Source organism: Saccopteryx bilineata, chromosome 2 (genome assembly GCF_036850765.1).
Source record: "Saccopteryx bilineata isolate mSacBil1 chromosome 2, mSacBil1_pri_phased_curated, whole genome shotgun sequence".
Taxonomy (NCBI): Eukaryota; Metazoa; Chordata; class Mammalia; order Chiroptera; family Emballonuridae; genus Saccopteryx; species Saccopteryx bilineata.
Genome location: NC_089491.1, coordinates 298,613,861 through 298,638,095, shown reverse-complemented (window position 1 = coordinate 298,638,095; position 24,235 = coordinate 298,613,861). Strand labels below are relative to the sequence as shown.

Sequence of the window (24,235 nt, the reverse complement as noted above, 5' to 3'; positions counted from 1 at the left end):
ATGCCATCTGCCTGTATCCTTGCTGAAACTAAGCACTATCCCTCATTTAAATATTTGTAATCTGGTATTTAATAGAAGTCTCATTTGTTTTAATTTTCATTGCTTTTATAAATGGTAAGCTTGAACAATTTCACATACATATTGCCTATTATTACTTTTTTTGTGACTTGACTTTTCATATTGACAATCCCTTTTCTAGTGAATGCTAATATATTGTTTTCTTATTGATTTTAAGTGCACTTTAAAATTCTCAACAATAGAATATCTAAAACTTACATGCCACTTAGTACATGCCATGTGCTGTTCTAAATACTTTACACGTGGTAATTTATTCCTCAAAAATATCCTATATATATAAAAAATATCCTATAATGTTAGTACAATTATTATTACCATTTTATAGATTAAGAAACTGAGGCACATGCATGTTAAGTTACTTGCCCGAGATCTTGCAGGTGTTAAATGGTACAGCCAAATGTTAGTAGGCATTTTGGTTCATGGAGTAGTTAGAAGTTCACGCTCTATCCTCTCTTTCTACTGTCTTCCAATCCTTTGTCATACATGCAGCAAATATTTCTTTTCCCAAATTTGTATTTATTTTTAAACTTGGTTTACAATGTCTTTCTTCCACACAGCAGTTTTACATTTTTATGTAGTCATATTTAGCCCCCTTTTTTCTTTCTTTCTTTCTTTTTTTGTTTTTTGAAAGAGAGAGACAGACAAGGCGGACAGACAGGAGAGAGCTGAGAAGCATCAACTCGTAGTTGCAGCACCTTAGTTGTTCATTGATTGCTTTCTCATATGTGCCTTGAATGGGGGCCCCACCCAAGCCCCCATTGCTCAAGCCAGTGACCTTGGGCTCAAACCAGCAACCTTGGGCTTTAAGCCAGCGACCTTTGGGCTTAAGCCAGTGACCATGGAGTCAAGTCTATGAGCCCATGCTCAAGCCAGTAGCTCAAGCCTGCACTCAAGCTGGTGAGCCCGCACTCAAGCCGGTGACCTTGGGCTTCAAACCTGGGTCCTCAGCATCTCAGCCCCACACTCTATCCACTGCATCAAAGCCTGGTCAAGCTAACCTTCTTTTTTAATAATTTTTTTTTTTTTGCTGATCTTATTGTTAAGTGAAGAATAAAAATTTCCCTAACAAAGAAGATGCCTGTCTTCTATCTTAAGGCAGAAAGATGATCCTGGGCAAAGACATGCATGAAGGATTGAAAAGTAAGGCACATTCAGGAATAAGTGAGATAATCAGAGGCATGATTCTGGGAGAGAGACTGGAAAAAGTCATTTGGAACTAGATTCTCAAGAACCTTGTATGAATGGGTTTTATCCTATGGGCAGTGGAAGTGAGAGCCACTTATGTAACTTATGTTTTTGTTTTTAATAAAATTAAAATATGTACAGATACAGAATAACATACAACAAAATAAAAAATATTTTCCAATGAAGACTCCCCACACACCTCACATATTCCCAGGAGGTAAGCTTCTTTTATATGTCTCTGTTCTTGGTTCTTGAAATCACCACTATAGTTCTAAAGAATATACTTATAATTATAAATTTTTTTTTTTACAGAGACAGAGAGAGAGTCAGAGAGAGGGATAGACAGGGACAGACAGACAGGAATGGAGAGAGATGAGAAGCATCAACCATTAGTTTTTCATTGCGACACCGTAGTTGTTCATTGATTGCTTTCTCATATGCGTCTTGACTGTGGGCCTTCAGCAGACCGAACCCCTTGCTGGAGCCAGCGACCTTGGGTCCAAGCTGGTGAGCTTTGCTCAAACCAGATGAGCCGCGCTCAAGTTGGTGACCTCGGGGTCTCGAACCTGGGTCCTTGGCATCCCAGTTCGACGCTCTATCCACTGCACCACCACCTGGTCAGGCTAATTATAATTTTTAATTTATAACTTTCAACAACACTTACTGACTCCAGGCTGTAAAAGGAGAAATTTGGTCCATACATATTATTTCCTACCTCTTCTCCTTTGGCCTTCTACTTACTAATAGGAGAATATATTCATATATTATTCTATTGCTTATTTATATCAGTTGAAAATATATAAAACGTCTACTTGTTTTCCCATCAATTTTTAAAAGCAATTTCCAATTCTTCATTATGTAAGATGAGCTCCATTCGTTTCTTAGCTTCTGATGTTTATATCCTTGCTTTGATGTTGTCAGGATTGATAACATTTACACTCTGCTCTGTACAGTAAATATTTTATACTTTTCCAAATAACTTAGAACAAATAAGTAGTACTTATAATATTATGATTAAATAAATATTATTTGCTATGGTCCAAGTTGTGTGATTAGAATCCTAAATTGGAAAATGTAATACTATATTGCTAAATCAGTGCCGCCCCGAAGAGAATATTCCAAGTGTGAAGGTCAAATGGATTTTCTTGTCTTAAAGTCTTACAACTTCTCAAAATCATGCCATATTTAATTTGCTTCATATGTGGACCAAATGGCTTTACCTCTCTCCAGCATCTAGTTTCCTTTCTTTTTTCCTATTGAGAGAAGAAATATATGCCTTTTAATGATAATAAGATCGTCTGGCTTTGTAGTAGATTAGTTGTTGATTGGAAAGAATTTTCTTCCTGAACCATGTACTTTAGACTTTCTGTTGTAATTTGAATGTGGCTTTCTAGGCCTGCTGCCCAACTGTCACCATGATTTTTCTTCATTGTAGTCATAGGTTAGTTTCACTGCTTTGTGGATCCATAGCTTCCTCTGCCATGAATGCTATTCTCATTCTTTTTAAAAAAAAGGGAAAAAAAGCTAAATGTGCATGACCGTAGATTTTTGGAATTAATGCATTTCTTAAATAACTTAATTTTGTCATCATTTTTGATGAGTTTGATTGGACATGGAATTCTAGTTTGAGAACCATTTTTTCCTCAGTAATTCATAGGCATTACTCTATTCCTATCTAGTATCTACCTTGTTGTTGAAATTTCTGGTGCAAATTTCAATCTCATTTTTTGAGGGGGAGTTGACTTTTATTGTTTCGCTTTTCCTGTTTAAAAAAATCTTTGAAATTTTTAAGAATCTTCATTATCTTTGATATTCTAAAATTTGATGGGATGTGTCTAGATGTGGGTTTTTATTCATTCATCGTACTTAGCTCTTGAAGGGCCCTTTTCATCTTAAGTCCAGAGGCTTTCGTTAGATCTGGGAGATTTGCCCATTGTTCCTTTAACTACCTGTGCTCCATATTTTCTGTTCCTCCCCTCAGGAACTCTTACTAGCTAAACACAAGACTTTCAAGACTGATTTATGAATTTTAATTTTTTTCTCACATTTTCCATTCATTTGCCTTTTTTTCTAGCTCTTCTTTTTTCCCCTTTCATATTTTCTTTTTAGATTTTTTTTTATCAAACAGCTTTTTTTTGTGTGTGACAAAGACAGAGAGAGGGACAGATAGGGACAGACAGGCAGGAAGGGAGAGAGATGAGAAGCATCGATTCTTTGTTGTGGCTCCTTAGTCTCCTTAGTTGTTCATTGATTGCTTTCTCATATGTGCCTTGATGGAGGGGGGTGGTGGTGACTACAGCAGAGCAAGTGACCCCTTGCTCAAGCCAGGGGCCTTGGACATCAAGCCATTGACCTTTGGGCTCAAGCCAGCGACCATGGGGTCATGTCTATGATCCCACGCTTAAGCCAGTGCCCCCCCCTTCAAGCTGGTCAGCCCACCCTCAAGCCAACAACCTCAGGGCTTTGAACCTGGGTGCTCTGTGTCTGATGTTCTATCCACTGCACCACTGTCTGATCAGGCTCAAACAGCTTTATTAGGACATAATTGACATGTAATTATAATTGACATAGGTGTATATATTTAAAGTGTATGATTTGATAAATTCTTGACATATGCATTTACCCATGAAATCACCACCACAACCAAGAAAAAGAACATATCTGTCAGCACTAGAAGCTTTTTTTCTGCCTCTTTGTAATCTCTTCCTTGCCCTCCCCTAGACCTTTCTCCTTTCTTTTAAACCGTCGCTCATTTGATTTCTGTCATTCTAGATTATGTCGGTTGCATATTTTATTTTTATTAATTTATTTTAAAATTTTTCCATTTATTTGAGAGAGACAGGGAAAGAGAGAGAGAGAGAGAGAGGTAGAGAGAGAAGTATCAATTCATTGTTTCACTTACTTGTTCCACTTAGTTGTACAGTATACGTATTGACTGCTTGCTTCTCTATGTGCCCTGACCGGGGTCCAACCTGCAACCTCTGGTGTGCCAGGTGACATTTTATTCATTGGGCCCTCCAGCCAGGGCTTGGTTGCATATTTTAGACTTTCATGTAAATGGAACTATGGTATGTATTCTTCTTTCTCCCTGAGTTCTTTCACTTAGCATGGAGATTCATCCATGATGCTGTGTACATCAATAGTTCATTGCTTTTAATTACTAAATATTATTCCATTGTATGGATATGCCATAGTTAGTTCACCTACTAATGAACATTTCAGTTGTTTCATTTTTGGGAGAATAAAGCTGCTATAAATAGTCATGTACAAGTCTTTGTATGGACATATGCTTTCTTATGGACTCATTACCTAAGAGACTAGGTTGTATGATAGGTGTGTGTTTAACTTTTTAGAAACTGCCAAACTTTTTTCCAAAGTCCTGGCACCATTTCCATCCCATCTAATAACTATCATATTTATAATTTCAGTAAATCTTCCTTGTTCTTGGATTTTTCTCTTTTCTTTCAATAGCACCTTTGTTTAATAACTTGTAATATTTTTTTGGAACTTTCTGAGTTTCACTTGGGATCATTTATCTAGTTGTTTACTTAGGTCCTTTTAAAATATCTGAAGATTCTTTGCCTCTCTGTTCATATATTATTTTTTTCTTCTTTTCCAAGTGAGAGGAGGGGAGATAGAGACAGACTCTAGCATGTGTCCTGACTGGAGTCCATCTGACAACCCCCGCCTGGGGGCAATGCTCTGCCCATCTGGGGCCATGCTTGCAACTGAGCTACTACTTTTATCATCTAAGGTGGAAGTGCCATGGAGCCATCTTCAGCAGCCAAGGCCAATGCACTAGAACCAATCGAGCCATGGCTGCAGGAGTTGGGGGGGGGGGAGAGAGACAGAGAGAGAGAGAGGGAGAGAAAGAGAGAGAGAGAAGGGGGAGGGGGAGGGATGGAGAAGCAGATAGTCGCTTCTCTTGTGTGCCCTGACCAGGAATCGAATCTGGGACATCAACATGCTGGGCTTATGCGCTACCACTGAACTAACTGGCCAGGGCCTCTATTCATATTTTAAAATAAAGGACCAGGTTTAAATAGGTGGCATATGTGTTAAAATGTGGAGGATTTTATTGGTGGGGTGTCAACATTAGGATCCTTACCACTTCCTAGGCAGATGTTCAGTTTCTTTAGAGTTCTCTGATTTTATCCTAGATACAAATTCCATCCTTGGGGTTAAGTTGGATGAATATTTAATAATATAGGAATAAATTCAACAAAATATATTTTGTTTGGGGAAGAAGTCTGAGTGGATGAGAAAAAAGACAGGGCCTAGCATTTGGAAAAGTATTTTTTTCCCCATGTACATTTTAAAAAAATATTTTATTTTTTTATTTTATTTTAGAGAGAGGAGAGACAGAGGGGGAGGGGAGGAGCAGGAAGCATCAACTTGTAGTAGTTGCTTCTCATATGTGCCTTGATCAGGCAAGATCAGGGTTTCAAACCAGTGATTTCAGCATTCCAGGTCAAATGCTTTACCCATTGTGCCATGACAGGTCAGGCCCCCATGCAAATTGATAACAATAAGATGCAGCAGGCAGAAAGTGGTAGAAGTAGCAGATACCTTAGTAAACAGCATGTCTATTTAAAATTTTTATTTACTTATTTATTATAGTGAGAGAGAGAGAAAAAGAGAGAGAGAGAAAGAGAGAGGAACACCAGTCTGTTCTTGTATGTGTCCTGACTGGGGTTGAAATGGGAACCTCTGTGCTTTGGGATGATGCTCTAACCAACTGAACTATCTGGCCAGGGCAGCATATCTATTATTTTTATTTCACCTTTTCCACTGAAAGTTAAACAAAATATGTGTGTATATTTATTATAGGAGAGCAATTAGATTGCTTAGGAAATTAATATTTATTTAAACCCAATTTTGTAGTGTTTTTAAAATTCAGTGAGGCCCTGGCCGGTTGGCTCAGTGGTAGAGCATCGGCCTGGCGTGCAGAAGTCCCGGGTTCGATTCCCGGCCAGGGCACACAGGAGAAGCGCCCATCTGCTTCTCCACCCCTCCCCCTCTCCTTCCTCTCTGTCTCTCTCTTCCCCTCCCGCAGCCGAGGCTCCATTGGAGCAAAGATGGCCCGGGCGCTGGGGATGGCTCCTTGGCCTCTGCCCCAGGCGCTAGAGTGGCTCTGGTCGCGACAGAGCGATGCCCCGGAGGGGCAGAGCATCGCCCCCTGGTGGGCAGAGCGTAGCCCCTGGTGGGCGTGCCGGGTGGATCCCGGTCGGGCGCATGCGGGAGTCTGTCTGACTGTCTCTCCCCATTTCCAGCTTCAGAAAAATACAAAAAAAAAAAAACACAAAAAAAATTCAGTGAGCATCTTTATGAAATGAAAACTTCATCATTGCTATAGAAACATAAATTTATGTTTAGAGTCTTTCCTTTCAAACCTTAGCATATCATGTAAGACTAAGAAATTGTAGTCTTGCCTGGCCTTTGGTGGCACAGTAGATAAAGCATCGACCTGTAATGCTGAGGTTGACGCTTTACCCACTGCACCACCACAGGTCAGGCCAAATAAACTTTTTAAACATCAGAGTATGGCATGTCATATCCTACTAAAACTGTATGAAAAATTTCCCTTTCATTAATAATAGTATGTAGTTAAGGAAAAAGAAATTCTATATTGGTTAAAAACAATTGGAAAGATGATAATGAGATATGTGATTCTAGATAGAGTTCTTTTAAGTTTCTCTTTATCACAATTACCAATGGCTATTATATCCTATTGTTGTGTAGATGAACATACAAACATTTAAGAACTACTAATATAAGCTAAACCTATGATCCATGAAACTAATCCTATTATGATTTATTTAACAAAAATGTTAGTATCTACTTTTATAGGATGAATTTTGAGGAATGTAAGCAATTATGTAAACTAAGGAGATTTTAATGTTTTTTTGCAGCAGATGATTTTCTCATCTAACTCAGATAGATTATCGATTTATTTTCTTAAATGTAGAATTCTTTTTCCTTTCTGCATGTGTACATTTTTGAGGCCTTCTACAAGTTGCCTTCTGTACATGATAGCTGGCTGCATTTACTGGTGTGTGACATATTTATATCATTAAGGTATGTGGCATATTTTTTCACTTTTGAGTGAAAATTATTATATAACTGTCAGTTGTCATCATGGGACCATCCAGCTGTGAGAAAAAGGTTTTAAATATAATCAAGTACTCCCACCTAGAACATAATAATATACTAATATACTTCTTTGTTATAAATAAGAACAGTTAGCAACTATAGCTTGTATCCTACTAAGCATGTACTCATTGAACATTTTGTGTTAAATTGGTCTATATGTTTGAAAATTCTGTTCACTCCTCCATGCTGACAGGCCAATATCATGCAGTGCTGTAATTGTGTCAACAAACCACAGAGTGCTTCTCTATGCATTTAGCCAATAGAAATAACTTCATCAATCAATAACAAGTTATAACAGAGATTATACAAGAACATGCCATATTTAGAGAGGAAAGAAAGAGAAGTGTAGGTGGCCCTTTAGTCTGCATGAGAGGCTCAGGAAATATAATGGAAAGTAAGTGTAGGGTAATAAATTACCTGTGCTATTTGCTCTCTTTTTTATTTTCTTTGCTACAGCTTGTTCTAGCTCTAAAGCTTTAAGTCGCAAGAAGGAAAGCTGCCATTTGACTTAAGTGAATAAAAACAATTCTAGAATGCTCCATGTATAGTTTTTCTCTTAACTATTACTGTGCTGTCTATAATGGGGTAAGTGACAAGTCTTCAGAAAAATAATTGCTGGAGGAAATGAAAGAGAGAAAAAAATTACCCTGATTTAAATTTATTTTAATTTTTCTTCCCATTTCAATCTTTAATTTCCACAGCATGATGGATACATTTTTAACTATACCAGGTCATCAGGTAGTTTATCTACACATGGGCAAATTACTACTGTTCTTCTCCCACCAGAAACATTATAGTACCCCTTAAATAATCTTCTTTAACAGTCTCTTCCTAACCACCACCATGCCATTTATATAGCTTTAAGGCTGTGCTGTGCAATACAGGGGTCACTAGCCATATGCGAAGAGATTACATAAAGGTAGTGAAAGTTTCTGCTCTAGATTTACAGTCCAACCTCATTTACATACGTGCAAAATATCTTCTTTGTATTACTGCCCAATATAAGCAATTTTGCACCATATGTGGCTAGTGGTCTACTGTATTGCACAGCACAAATATAGAAAGTATTTATTTTCATAGACGATTCTTCTGAAGAGTTCTGTTTTAAGTGAACCTTGGGGAAATATGCTGAGGTAGAGTAGTACCCTTGTACTCATCCCTTAAGTTTTTTTCTGTCCAAGAATGCCCTTCGGGGAACTATCTTTTCCTCTCCCCAGTTCATTCATATATGTCCCACAGGGGCTGCTGTATTCTTCATAACTCTGTCATTGTTTGTCAGAGGTCTTCATCTAACCAAGCTGAGCCAATTTTAGTGCCTGGTCTCCTGATTTAAGTAGGGTTTCTTGGTTAAATAGATGGAATGACATCCCACCTTGTTTTGAATTTTTGGACTTGGGGCCCAGAAAGTTGGCAAAACCAGTGAGCTGTAAAGCTTGGAATGTTTCAGAGGTCATATTTTTCATCATATGGATAAAGTTAACCTGTGGTGAGCAAGTAAAATGAAGCCAACATGTAGAGAGAGATAGATATGAGGCAGGAAGTATAGTAATAGCATGCAAGTTCCCAAGTCAGAAGATACTGAGGCCCAACTTCATTTCTACAAGTATTTCTTTATAATTAACTTTCTTAAGCTAGTTCAAGTTGAGTTGCTCTCATTGGAAAAGTTATCAGAATTAATAATATTATAACCATTTTTCAGGACTTGATTCATGAAAGAAATGCAATATTAATGGTTTTAATTAGATTTTTCAGAAAAATTAAAATGTCTTTCTAACTCAAAGACTCCAAATCCTTAGATAATATAATTTAACACCTGCTAAAATTTTCAAATGTAGGTTTTTGGTATAGGTACTCATTAAATCTTTGTTTTTATATATGCAACTATATATTGCTAGATAGCATTTTCTTCATCCTTGCAACTAAATATTACTAGATATTATTTTCTTCATCCTTTTAGTGATTTTGGTCTTTATTGATTGTATAGCTTTAATAAAGGAAGGTTCCAACTTTAAAAATCATTTGTTTCTTTTTTTTTTTTTTTTGTAATTTTCTGAAGCTGGAAACAGGAAGGCAGTCAGACAGACTCCCGCATGTGCCCCACCGGGATCCACCCGGCACGCCCACCAGGGGGCGATGCTCTGCCCATTCGGGGCGTCGCTCTGTTGCGACTAGAGCCACTCTAGCGCCTGGGGCAGAGGCCAAGGAGCCATCCTCAGCGCCCGGGGCCATCTTTTGCTCCAATGGAGCCTCTGCTGCAGGAGGGGAAGAGAAGACAGAGAGGAAGGAGAGGGGGAGGGGTGGAGAAGCAGATGGGTGCTTCTCCTGTGTGCCCTGGCCAGGAATCGAACCCGGGACTTCTGCATGCCAGGCAGACGCTCTACCACTGAGCCAGCCAGCCAGGGAAAAACCATTTGTTTCTTAAAAGTACATCGGAATGTCTGTAATTTGAAACATACTTTTTCAATCAAGATAGTGCTGCTATGAATGGTGGTAGGTTATTTTGGTTGGCACATGGCAACTACTTAACTGATGTAGGTGAAATTACCACTTTCCCTTTGAATTGGTCTTTCTACATGATTCACTTTCAGTATTTTCTTTTTCTACTGAAATTGCAGCCATACCACTCAATAAAGTAAGCTTTGTGGTCCTCTTGGAAGTCAAACTATCATTTAAAATAATATTTCTATGAAATACTGAGTTGAAACTTGAAATACCAAAAAACACATTCCCATTTCCTAGTTTCAAGGAAGGGAATTACTTTGACTTTTAAAAATGTTCTTCTTCCTATTTTAGCTCCTAAGTAACTCCACAACATATGATGATCAAATTAGTTAATTGCTTGAGCTGTATGCTTGGAAACTGTTTTAAAATATAATTAATTACTAGAGAACAACAAAATGAAGCAGTTCTTGAACATTCCCTAGTGCATACTGCATCACAGACTAAAAGTTTAAAGGTATAAGGTCAAAATTAGAAAAAAATTGTGTCATTAGGTAGGATGTGTAGTTAATAAGATATAAAACATTTAAACTATAAATGATTGACATTCCCCCAAATTAAAAGTATCAAACCAGTAGCATAAATAGGAACCAATTTATAAATAGGACTTTAGAAGAAGCTAAATCTCAATTCCAAGTGGCTGCTAAGCAAATTCAGAAGCTATTTTGAAAGTTAAGGTAAGCCATATGATATTCTCCAACACTAATCTCACTGAAATTTTCCAACTAGTATTTGGAGAGCAATTTTTGTTTGTTTGTTTTTTAAAAGACAATGTTGGCCTGACCTGTGGTGGCACAGTGGATAGAGTGTTGACCTGGAACGCTGAGGTCGCTGGTTTAAAACTCTGGGCTTGCCTTGTCAAGGCACATATGGAAGTTGATGCTTCCTGCTCCTCTGTCCCTTCTCTCTCTTTCTCTATATATCTCTCTCCCCTCTCTAAAAATGAATAAAGTCTTTTAAAAAGGGATTATAAAAAGACAATGTTGGCAGGAATAATTCTGCATTATAATCATCATCAATATTGAGCAGCCAGCCTTAGCCTAAATTCTCAGATTTGACAAGTTTGGCTCAAGTTCACCAGACACACACAGACTAATTTTCTGAGCAAACTGTTGTGACATGAACCTGGGTTATGGATGCTCACATAACTTGGTCATATATATAGTAACTTATGTAGTTGGCAATGAAATGATAATTTTTTCTGGCTTTTAGTATGAATTTTTTAAAAAGTTTAACAATTTGATTATTCAGAGCTAGTCAGGAACCACAACCCAGAACTGTGGTTTCAAGTTCAGACCAATGCCTTGGAGTTCAAGATTGTTTTAAAGGAAGTTGCGTGGAGAAAATATCTTTGGCACCGCATATATTTTACTTGAATCTAACGGATACTGATGGTAAACACATAGAGCTTTCCTAAAATATAGACAATTTAAATACTTTCTGAGTAGAATGGTATTTTATTTGATCCTTCAATAACAGTTCTTGTGTATAAGCCTGATTTTAGCACAGTGCCTGATTCAATAAATATTGACTGAACAAATAAAAATGGTACAGAATGAATGTCAATTAAGCATAAACCCAGACAGAGGAAGAGATTACATAAAGGCAGTGAAAGTTTCTGCTCTAGATTTACAGTCTAACCTCATTTACATACGTGCAAAATATCTTCTTTGTATTACTGCCCAATATAAGCAATTTTGCACTAGAAGTTACCATTTTCTTCACAGGGAAGAATCACTAACTCCCCATTCCTCAGTAGTGTTTATGCCATTGATTGTGTCCTCAGAGTACCAAATAAAGCTCAGAGTGGGGTACATGGCCGAGTGGGTCAAGTACCTCGGATAAAAATTAAGGGGCCAATTGTTGCTGTGATCAGGCTTGCCTGTGACTGTTCATAATGCTCAGAGATTTGCGAAGTTTAAAAATCGGCATGTGGCATGCTTTTCAGGACCTTTGTCAAACGTTTGTCTGATCCCTACTTTTGTGTGGCCTTAAATGCGTGTTTATAATGTGTAGTAGACAAATGCCAACTCCTAGTTTGAAGGGGAGAACCAGACTCAGGGTGATGGTAAGCTTTATCAGGAGTCAGGCTGAGGGGTGAAGTGTGCGAGCACCTGTGTGTGCGCGTGCGCGTGCGTGTGACAGAGAGGAGGAGAAAGAGGAGAGGGAGGCAGAGAGAGAGGGAGAGAGAAGCTGTTGTCCTCAGGATCCCTCTCTTCGTGTTCCTGTTTGCCAACTAGCTGTCTCTCCACCCCATAGCAGAGATCTGAGGCTAGTGTTGGCCAATTCAGGCAAAGCAAGACAAAAAACATCTTCAGATTACACAATCTCAGAGACTTCCCGGGTGGGAGGGAATCCGTGAGCCCAGTCTTCCACCGAGGAGACCTGTCCATGGTCCTGACCACACATACTTCCCCCACTTCCCTTCCGACTTCGGATGCTGCACGCGCCGGAGCAGCGGGCCCCTCCGCAGTGGTCCAGGCCCCGGGAAGCCCCGGGACGAGCGGGGTCGCGCCGCCTGCACATGCTCAGTGTGTCTCGGGTCGGTCTCAGGTGCGGATGCCGGGGCACCTGTTTTGAATCACGGCGCGAGGCGCTGTGGGGGCGGCGGGGTGGGGGCGGGGCCGCGTCACGTGCCGGCGGCGGCCCGGGAAGGTTCCATTCCCTCCGCAGCCCGCGCCGGCGGCACTCCTCCGCCCCGCCCAAGCCGCCCCTCCCTCAGCCCCGCTGCGAGCCGCGCAGCCCGGCGATTGCGGGCCGGTCCCGCCCCTCCCGCCGGCGGCCTCGGGGCGTCCTCCGCGCTCACGCCCGCCCGCGCCCCCGCCCCCGCCGTCTAGTTGGTGCGGTCCGTGGCCAGCACATCATGGCGATTGAAGGTAAGTGGAGGCCGGTCGCGGGAAGGGAGGAGGGGGAACACTCCTGGGGCGGGGGCCCGGGGCGCCCGGAGGCCGCGTCGCGGGTGGGGCAGCCTCCTGAGGGCGGGGGGCGGGCTGAGGAGCGCAGGGGTCCCGACCGCGTCCTGGGAGGCGGGTGGGCGGAGCGGCGCCGCAGGTCCGCCACTCGCTCGCTCGCCCGCTCGCTCGGCCTTCGCGCATCCGTCGGCCTCGGCCGGGAGCTGGGAGGAGCCGGCCCGCTGACAGGTACGGTGCCCGGCCGCCGCTTCCTCCTGGCGGCGCCAAGAGGGGCTCCGGTGCGGCGTGGCGGACCCCGCGGGACGGGCTGGGGAGCTCCGGCCGGCCGGTGGACCCCTTTCCATCGACCTCGCTCCAGCAAACCGTCGCCCCGCAGTGGCCGCCTTCCTCCCGAACTGGGAGTTCAGCTTCGCTGTCCCGGACCGAGCCCTCCTCAGTGCGTGCTGGAGCCGGCGCGGGGCTGCGGGCGCTTCGGCCGGTCCCCTTCCGTTCTGTGGGAGGGGACCAGGAAATTTGCAGTGAGGTTAATTTCCTCTTCAGGTGTTCTTTTCTTTCTTTTTCTTCCTTTCTTCTTTTGTTTTTATTTTATTTTATTTTTTAGTAATAAAACTGCTCTTTTTCTCTACGAAAGAGATAAATACATCTTTACAACAAGTACACACTCTTAGAATCCTGTGTATATTTCAGTCCACTGTTATAGTGCCGATAGTACTCATATTTTCAAAAAAGGAGTTTAATAAATTAAGTTTCTGCATAAGGTAGTCAGCACTAAAGTGTGTTTTTCTCTTGTTTCAAAAACGTAACTGGAATGAAGTGTCTACATTTTGCTTTGTTTTCAAGGAGGATGTTGTGAAAATTAGTATCACACACCTAGGATACTTATGTGGAAGACTGCAGCATCTCCCTGCTGCTATCTCTTATATGAACTCAAAGTAGTTTGTAAAATTTCCCCGTGTGTGTGTATTTATCTGTACAGATGTGCAAGGTACCTATAACTTGTTATTAGTCTAAATTGTATGTGATCCTTAAGTAAAACTTTTCAAGACACCGTGTTTGTGGCCAGTCACACTAGTAGTATACATCTTGGGGGCTCCTTTTTGTCCCATCTTGTGGACTCCAAAATTGCTTTAACTGTGTGTTTACGTTTATCTTTTTTACTTAAGAGGTTGATTGGACATTCATACAATTTTAAATATCTACTTTAGCTGAAATGATGGTGAGCACAGGGAATAAAATCTACCTGTAATCCTTGATATTCTTTTATCTAGATCAGTAATTTCAACCTTTTTTATCACTGTACTTTTTACTAGAGATTAAAAATCAAGAAGCCAAATTCCCTGATTTACATTTTGTATTTTGTTTCCCCAACCAATTTGTGGTAAAATTTCTTCTGATGCGACAAAGGTAAAAAAGAATTATGTAGAGAGTATGGAAGAATTCGCTAAATAGTATCTAGATCTGATCCTATAACTTGTAATTTCTTAAAATATTTTGCAGTTTTCTCTCTTTTTCTGAGTTCTTTCCTTCTCCCCCCCCCGTAGTTAAATGTGATTGATTCCTTTTTCATATCAACTGATGGCATTTTGCTCTGCCTACTACTGTTGTATGTTTAAACAAAAAGATTGTTAAATTCAAATATTCTAGAGATTCTTCTGTGTTTGAGATACTCTTGTAAATAATTTTATACTTAAACATTTGTGTAAGGTTTCATAATATAAAGGTTAGGAATTATGTCTTTTCTAGTTAATATTAGCATTTTAAATAAATACATCAGGTTAGATTAGTCTAAATGCTGTTTTTCAGGTACTGAAGCAGATTTTTTAACGCTGTATTATGAAGCAAATGAGCTCTGAATGAGAACTTTGTATCGGGGACAACTTAGAATTTTAGGCATCTCATCCAACATTCTTCCCATTGAAGTGGTTCTTAAACCATCCAATCACCCCTGACCTGGGGTGGCACAGTGAATAAAGCATAGACCTAGAATGCTGAGGTCACCAGTTTGAATCATTGGGCTTGCCCGGTCAAGGCACATACTTCCCACTTCTCCCCTCTCTTTCTCACTCTTCCTATCTTTCTCTCTCTCTCCCACCTCCCTCCAAAAATTAATAAATAAAATCTAAAAAAATAAAACAAAAAACATCCAATACACGTCATTCAGCTAATTCAGTAGATTTATTGACACATAAATGTTCTAAGCTAGACACTATGGGGCTATAAAGATGAGTAAAACCACATTCCTGTCCTCAAAGAGCACATGTTCTGGTGAGGGAGACAGGTAGTTTTAACCATGCAGTTGTATAGAGTGTAAACACCAAGAGATGGATCGTCCTCCTTTTGTATAAAAACATTCAAAAATGTTGAGTTCATTGAATTCATATGACTGAACATTGAACAATATATGTCAGTGTGGAATTGTAATTCTTGTAGTTCATAAAGTGTTTTTGTTTGACCAAAAATTTACCATTCAGTAATGCAGAGGCAGATTAAGGTTGGTTGAGGCCCTGGGCACAGAAGAAAATATTGGCCCCTTAAAAAAATGAGAAAGACAGGGAAAATAAAAATACATGCTAACCATATTTTTAAATAAATAAAAAATATTGTGTACTATTAATGTTAAAATTGCGCATATGAAACCAAGCATGGTGTCATTAGAGAAAAGGGTCAAGTTGTGGTTTTGTGGGGCCCTTCAGAAGACAGGACCCAGGGCACACGCCTGGTGTGCCCACCATTAAATCCGCCTCAGCAGTAACGCCTGTCTATGTACTCATTCTAGTTCTGCTTTCTGGAGAAATAAATTCCAAGTCCACTGTTGTCTTGTGCATGACATCCTTTCTCTCATTTGAAGACAACTCTTCAGCATTTTCTTTTCTAGGCAAAACATCGAATTCTTCAGGATGGTCTGTAGTTGTATGTTTTAAAGTTTGGAATATGATATTCTATTCCAGATGTATTGTTGAATAGCATATTAAAATTAATCTCACTCCCTGACCTGTGGATCATACTGTTATTATTAGTATAAGGTGAGGATGAACTGCAACCAACCAGAACCACAGGAATCTCTTTCACCTGGATACAGTACTGTCAAGTCATGTGTCTTCAGTCTCTTCCCTAGCTGACTAGTGTTTTGAATTGAAAAACAGATCGTTTACATCTGGTAGGCATACTCTTTTAGCTCTGGCCCAACATTTTAGCCATGAGTTTAGACATTTAAGTCCTAAGGGTTACTTTTATTTTTTCCTCTGTGTAAAATTCTTACTTTACAAAACTAAGTAATCATTTTCTTTTATCAATTAGACAGATCACTGCTAATCAGTACTTCAGACAAATATAGGATGATGGTATTACCACACTGAGCTAATATAATTTCATTCAGAGATGAAGAAGGAAGTATAAAATTTAAAAAAAATTAAAAAGCATTTTGAAATGGAGTGTTGTCCCAGAGCTCAGTTTGTTGGTTCAGTCCCCAGTCAGGGCCCATACAGGAACAGTTTTGATGTTCCTGTCTGTTTCTTTCTTCCTTACTCTCTATAAAAAAAAAAAAAAAAAAAAAAAAAAAAGGCATATTTAGTTACTAAGAGTAGTTTACCGATCCTTATTGTTATCCTAAAGATCTGGTGATACCAGGATGGGAATCATGGATTTAGCCTTGCCTAGTAGATTTCAACCTTTTTTATTTCATGACACACATAAACTAATCACTAAAATTCTGTAGCACACCAAAAAATACTGTATCTGACAAGAAAATTAGATATAATTTTGATTGACTTACCAAAAAAATAATCTTGATAATTACTTATCCTTTTTGCTCTTAAGTGGCTTTTTCAAAAATCAGGTGCCTGTACTTGCATGTAAGTATTTCTTGTACTGAGAATTAACCAATCAGGTGCAATTTTATTATATGACGTGACCAATAAGATGCAATTCTATTATATGACCTATATATTTATGGTTCAAGACAGGGCATTCACCCTGGACAGTTATTGTTGTATTAGCTGTTGTCATTTTTTTATTTGTCAATCTAAGAGAAAAGAGGTTCAGTGCCCTTGACTGAATAGTCAGGTATTGCACATTCTAAAAATTCTTTGCCACACCAGTTGAGAATCATTGGCCTAGTCTATCAAGACCTGTAATTGTTATCCAAGTTATTAACTCTTCTGGTATTGCCTTCTGTCAGTCTGACAATGTTGACTATTTTCTTTTTTGAAATTTTCCTTTCTTGATGAATTACTTCTCAGTCTCTTCTCTTCATCATTGTAACCTAATGTTCTTTGTGTTTCTATTCCTAACCATATTCTCATTCTCTGTACACACTGCTGTAATTGTACACACTGAGTAATTTTGTAATCACTTGTTTATAAATTTGTATTCTCATTCTGATTGTAAATTCCTAGAGGATAATGTCTTATCTGTTTTTGTACTCCTATAGTATGTACTCAACATATGGTTTTTTAATTGTTATAATGGAATGTTATACATTATCTACATTGATTGCATCCATTGTCCAGATGTATTTGACCAAAAATCTGTCATTCAGTAACTTCTATTTACTCATCCTAGTCTACTTTTTGAATAAATAAAAAATTCATAGCTAATAAATTAAAAATGCAGAGAAATTTTCTAGTTTATACTTCCAGATATTAGTTAGATATTTTGTATGTCCCATAGTAATCCATACTGTTTAGCTTGCAACATTCAGAATGTCCCAAACTAAAGCTGTCTTCTCAGGCACCAAATCTAGCCTCCATACTCCCCACTCCATGCAAATTTACCATCTGACTAGCATTTTAAATAACCAGGCATCTGAGTTAGAAATCTGAGAAAATCAATCCAGATTGATTATAATTATGGTATAATCCCCCCCCCCCCACACACACATCTTGTTCTGCTAATTCTATATCTTAATTTATGATGCTTAGTCCTTATACTTGAGTTTATTTCCTATCATTAAGAGACTTGTATTAGTTTCCTAGTTAGGCTTCTAAGTGCCAGTCTTGAAGGTCCTTCTAATCCATTTTCTAAACTTTGTAAAACACAAATCCACATTATTTAAAACTTCAAGATAAAGCTGGTCTTTAAAGATGTGGCCTATGCCCTCCTTTCATCCAGCTCACATTCTATTTATTTTATTTATTTACATATTTATTTTAGAGAGAGGAGAGAGAGAGAGAGGGAGGGAATAGTGGGGCGGAGAATGAGAAGCATCAAGTCATAGTTGCTTCTCACATGATCCTTGACCAGGCAAGCCCAGGGTTTCGAAGTGGTGACCTCAGCATTCCAGGTCAACGCTTTATCCACTGCGCCACAACAGGTCAGGATGCCCACATTCTTCTGTCTCTTCCATAAGAATATCAGAAGACTCCTTGCAGCAATGTTTTGTGAAGTAAAAATATTCATCTTTGTTGTTAACTTGCTATATTTTATTTTTTAATTGATTTTTAGAGAGAAGGGAGAGAGGAAAAAAAGAAACATTGATTTATTGTTACACTTATTAATGTATTCCTTGGTTGAGTCTTGTATGTGCCCTGCTGGGGATTTAACCTGTGCCCTTGGCATATTAGGATGATGCCCTAACCAGCAGGGCTACCCAGCCAGGGAGTTAACTTGGTGTGTTTTAACATGAACCACTTAACCTCTATGAGTAGCATTTTTTAAAATGATAAAAGAAGAGTAAATTATAATGTGTGTGTGTATGTATGCACCTTTTATTCATAATGCCACCTTATAATTAACCATGTTTTTATTAAAACAATTTTTATTGAATTTATTGAGGTGACATTGGTTCACAAAACCATACAGATTTCAAGTGTACAACTCAGTAAAACATCATCTGCACTCTGCATTGTGTGCCCATCGCCCCCAGCAAGGTCTCTTTTCATCCCCATTTTCCTTGCCTTTGCCCACCTCACCTACCCCCAACCCGCTTTCCCTCTGGCTATCACCACACTGTTGTCTGTATCTGTGTGTGTGTGTGTGTGTGTGTGTATAAAATGATTATATATAAAATATTTTTTTGCTTAACCCCTTCACCTTTTATCCAGTCCCCCAACCCACCTCCCCTCTGACAGCTGTCAGTCTGTTCCATGTATCCATGCCTGTTTCCATTTTGATCATCAGTTTATTTTGTTCATTAGATTCCACATATAAATAAGATCATACAGTATTTGTCTTTTTCTGACTGGTTTATTTCACTTCACATATATTTTTTAAATCATCAGTACAGTTCTGAGATGCCCTTGAAGATCTGTTGTGACTCTTAAGATTTCCAAGGCAAAATTTAGACTTCCAAAAGCCATTTAAAATATTGAATAAAAAAAAGCAAACATATTATATAAATATTATTAGTCTTGAGGGAAAATATCACACTCCTGTTTTGCTTTCCATCTTATTATTTAAAGAGATATTTTTACATTGTAGTAATGGATATTGTAATCAGTCACACCTATCCACAGTTTATGGCAGAGTGAGGCAATTTTTGAACAGTTTTATTTTGAGAGGATTAACAGTTCAGTTTAGTCAATGATGTTTTTACAGCGGATACTTTGACTTTTGGCAGGAAAAAACTTTCTGATGTTTCATAGACATTTAAGACATGTTTGGATATTAGGTAGGTATGTTCAGAGACTTCTGCAAGTACTTTTTAGTAATTTATAATTTACTTAAGGTTCCTTTTATAATTCACTAAACAAAATTAGTGAGAAGTAGGGAATACTAGAGAAATAGTTGTGTTTCATATTTTGTTGTTTTAGGTAGTATTAGAGTGCAACATCGAATGCCAATATGGAAAGCAGAGAGAGAACCACACATTGACTGACTTACATAATCTGTTGAGTAATACTGTTTGCATACTGCTTTCTTTAATTGAATACAGTGTTTGTATGTACATATGTTTAGTAGTCAGTAGACTGTCTTCATGGATTTGACTTCCATTTAGCTGCCTTCATTATTTCTGCTGCAAATCCTAGCCAATTAATACCTAACATGAAAATGCTTATATAGGATAGAACAAACTACTATGATTATATGCATAGTTGTATGTGGTAAAATATTTATATGCATATTTTGTATATGTAGTAAAATCTTAATTGAAACATGACAAATAGGAACCATTGATTTACTTTTTAAAATTTTTATTTTTTATTTTTTGTATTTTTCTGAAGTGAGAAGCCGTGAGGCAGAGAGACAGACTCCACATGCGCCTGACTGGAATCCATTCAGCATGTCCACTAGGGGCGATGCTTTGCCCATCTAGGGTGTTGCTCCAATGCAACTGGAGCCATTCTAGCACCTGGGGTGGAGGCCATGGAGCCATTCTCAGCACCCGAGCCAGCTTTGCTCCAGTGGAGCCTTGGCTGCAGGAGGGGAAGAGAGAGATATAGAGAAAGGAGAGGGGGAGGGGTGGAGAAGCAGATGGGCGCTTCTTTGTGCCATGGCTGGGAATCGAACCCAGGATTTCTACATGCCGGTCCAATGCTCTACCACTGAGCCAACTGGCCAGGGCAATTTACTTTTTTTAGAAACAAAAGTGCTATGGCAACACAGAAAGCTGTTATTAGGAATTTATTTAAAAACAAACTTCTGGGATCTATATGTATATTCAAAAAAGTTTCTTTTTTTTTTTTTAATAGAGTGAGAGCAGGGGCAGCAGAGAGACAGGTTCCTGCATGCTCCCTGACTGGGATCCACCTGGCAAACCCCCTGTTGGGTAATGCTCTGTTCATCTGGGTGTTGCTCTGTTGTTCAGCAACTGAGCTAATTTTGACACCTGAGGCAAGGCCATGGAGCCATCCTCAGCACCCAGGGCCAACTCACTCAAGCCAGTCAAGACATGGCTGCTGGAGGGGGCGGGGAGGGGTTGTAAAAGCAGATGGTCACTTCTCCTGTGTGCCCTGGCTGAGAATGGAACCCAGAACATCTTCGTGCTGGGCGGATGCTCTACCACTGAGCTAACTGGCCAGGGCCCAAAACAGTTTTTTTATTTTATTTTCACATTTTGAGAGCTGTATTAGAATTGCTGTTTACAGTAATATTTTGAGTCATCAAGAGATAGAGGATTTTAATGAAATATTAAATTATCTTCAATATTCTGAACTTACTAATGCAATAATGCATATTAGTAGTTTTAAGAAATGATCTGGTGCAGTAGTCAAAACAAAAAGGTGTTCTCAGTTAACTAGAAAATTAGGTATAACATTATCCTTTTTGTGAGCACATACGTATTCAGGGCTTTATGTTACTAACTTAATGGGCTTCTGACACTCAAAAGCATAATTAAAATACTGAATTAAAAGTGGCTCAAAAGTGGCAAAAGATTACATTTGTGGACAGTAAATTTACTTATAAATGATAAAACTTACACCTAAAAAGTTATTTAATTCGTAGGCACATATATGGATCAAAAGAGATACTGTGTATCAAAATGGATATTTAGTATGATTTGCAAATTATAAACTGCTCTAAGATGTTTTGAAAAGAGATATAGCTGGTTCCTCTCTGTGATGCTGAAGTGTGTGTCTTAAGAGTTTAGGCTGTTATTGGATAGGAATATAACATAAAGTGAGTTCATAAAAGTAAATATAGGCCTGACCAGGCGGTGGCGCAGTGGATAGAGTGTCGGATTGGGACGCATAGGACCCAGGTTCGAGACCCCAAGGTCACCAGCTTGAGCGCGGGCTCATCTGGTTTGAGCAAAGCTCATCAGCTTGGACCCAAGGTCGCTCTGGCTTGAGCAAGGGGTTACTCGGTCTGTTGAAGGCCCACGGTCAAGGCACATATGAGAAAGCAATCAAGGAACAACTAAGGTGTCGCAATGAAAAACTGATGATTGATGCTTCTCATCTCTCTCTGTTCCTGTCTGTCTCTATTTCTCTCTCTGACTCTCTCTCTGTCTCTGTAAAAAAAAAAAAAAAAAAAAAAAAAAAAAAAGTGCCTGACCAGATGATGGCGCAGTGGATAGAGCGTCGGACTGGGATGCAGAGGACCCAGGTTCGAGACCCCGAGGTCACCAGCTTGAGCGTTGGCTCATCTGGTTTGAGCAAGAGCCCACCAGCTTGAACCCAATGTCACTGGCTTCAGCAAGGGATTGCTCGGTCTGCTGGAGGCCCACGGTCAAGGCACATATGAGAGAGCAATCAATGAACAGCTAAGGTGTTGCAACGCGCAATGAAAAACTAATGATTGATGCTTCTCATCTCTCTCCGTTCTTGTCTGTCTGTCCCTGTCTATCCCTCTCTGACTCGCTCTCTGTCTCTGTAAAAAGTAAATAAATAAAATTTTTTAAAAAACTAAAAAAAAAGTAAATATAGAATAATTCAGACTTAAAGCTACAGTAATTGTTTAGTAACAAAAAAGTAAAGGAATTCTAATTTGGAAGGATAATTCTCAGAGATTTAGAAACCTGAAAATTTTTTTTAAAGAAAAATTCTAAAAAGAGGACAAATTAAGAAGTATTAGAAGATGAACATTTACTTAGGAATATTTACTCGGGAGGGTGTTTGAAATGAAATAATTGATGCTGTGGAAGGGAAGAAAACATTGAGTGTTCTCTGTTTCTAGGGTAAATCTAAATTTTTTCTGAATTTTGTATTCTACCTTTGAGGAATGTAAAGGGAATGAACATTTTAGGGTGCTCACCATGGACCAGGCATCATCTATCCGTCATCTCAATTGTGAATAGCAGATGCATGGAACTGTTTCTCCCTCTCTTGACTGTAGCAGATATGTTTTGTTAAAGTCTCTCTGTTTTTTTCCTACCAATTGTAGACTTGGTTTCAGAATCATTCTCAACATTGCCTTCTACCCCCACTCTACAGTTGCTGCTACAGAATTGGTATACAGGATAAAAAACTACTTCCTATCTTGGGGTGGTTATTATTATGACTTTACAAATGAATTTATTTTAATCTTTTTCTTGGAAGATTAACAAGCACAAGGTTTACAAAGAAAATACTAGGTGGTGCAGACTTTAAAATGGAAGAAACCACGGTTTTTCTACAACACCGTGCTTTCCATTAGGGACTAAAATTGATGTTATTCTTTGAAGGACTCAATTAGGGACAAAACTAGAAAGAGTCTAGTGATTATTGACTGATAGAAATGGGTTAAATTGATGGGGTGAATTGACAGTATTAATAGGGAATATTTAAAGTTTCATGTTTGTTGTGTACAGCAGTGGTTTTCAGCCACTGGAATGATTATAGACTATAGTCTTCATACACTGGTGTGCACTGTAAGTGTCTGCTTAAGAATTAGCTATAACAGCTTTTCAGTGTAATCTAGACATTAATTTAAAGGCTGTGACGATGTTAATGCATGCATTTTGCAGACAAATTAAAGAGAAGAGATTTTTAAAAAAGATCTTATTTATTGATTTTTAGAGAGAGAAAAACAGGGAGGAGCGGGAAGCATCAACTTGTAGTTGCTTTTCATATGTCCCTTGACCAGGTAAGCCCAGAGTTTTGAACTGGGAGACCTCAGCACTCCAGGTCGATGCTGAGATGGAATTGAAGATATTTCTAAAGTGGTCTTGCAGTGTTTGAGAAGAAATTATTAGAACCCGTAAATTATAGTGATTTAGGCTAATGGTCAAAATAAACATAGTAGAAAAAAATAGTTTTAAAAAGGACTCCTAGATCTAGTTCAAAAGAAATCAATCTTTGGGTTTCATTCTATTTTTGTATCTCTGAGTGTATTTTGATGGGGATCCAACATCACTACCTATATTTTTTTCTGTAGACATGTGGAAAAGTACATACTTTATAATAAGTCTGTCCCTTAAAAAATTCCTAGTTTCCAGGCATACTCTCAAATATGTGTGTATTCAGATAAAAACCCACACATGCACACATTCATGGGACACATGTGTGCACCACACACATCTATTTTCTCTTAGACCATGCCCTAATGCTATTGTAGAGGGTTCTGCCAGGTTATACTGTGCTGCTACCTTGATTTGCCTGAGGGAAAAATTGGTGACTTGGGTTAAACCTGTCATTTTCTACCTGTTTCTTATTTCCATGTTACTGAGATGGTTATTTCAAAAGCATTGCTACTATTAGCTCCAAGCATAGGTTTGAGAACTTTACTTTTATTTAGATTACTTTAAAGGGTTAGAAAACAGTTGCATTTTTTAATAAAGATGAAGAAAATCAATTTTTACTTCTTCATTCTGTTAAACCTAGTGTTCGAATTATTTTTTTCTAACAACTCATGACCCTGGGCAACTTTATTTAACATTTAGTGCCTTAGTTTGTTTATCTATAATGAGCTAGACAGCTTTATTTCTGAGTTTAAGAGTCTTATAATTGCAATGTCCAGTAGCGCAGTTGATAGAGGGTCAGCCTGGTGTATAAACATCGGGGTTGACTTCCCGGTCAGGGCAGACAGGAGAAGCTACCATCTGCTTCTCT

The 24,235-nt window shown here is 38.9% G+C and overlaps 1 protein-coding gene across 2 annotated transcripts in view; it reads left to right on the top strand.

The window, feature by feature from the left end:
- The first annotated feature begins 12,734 nt into the window (after positions 1-12,734).
- Positions 12,735-24,235, top strand: part of SYT14 (synaptotagmin 14) — a 214,534-nt gene continuing 203,033 nt past the window's right edge. Inside the window, exon 1 of one of the 2 annotated variants that reach the window (XM_066261438.1) lies at positions 12,735-12,791. In XM_066261438.1, coding sequence (XP_066117535.1) covers positions 12,779-12,791 — 13 coding nt within the window. In that variant the 5' untranslated portion in view covers positions 12,735-12,778. The remainder of the gene's footprint in view (positions 12,792-24,235) is intronic. The other variant, XM_066261440.1, reaches the window with a different exon arrangement.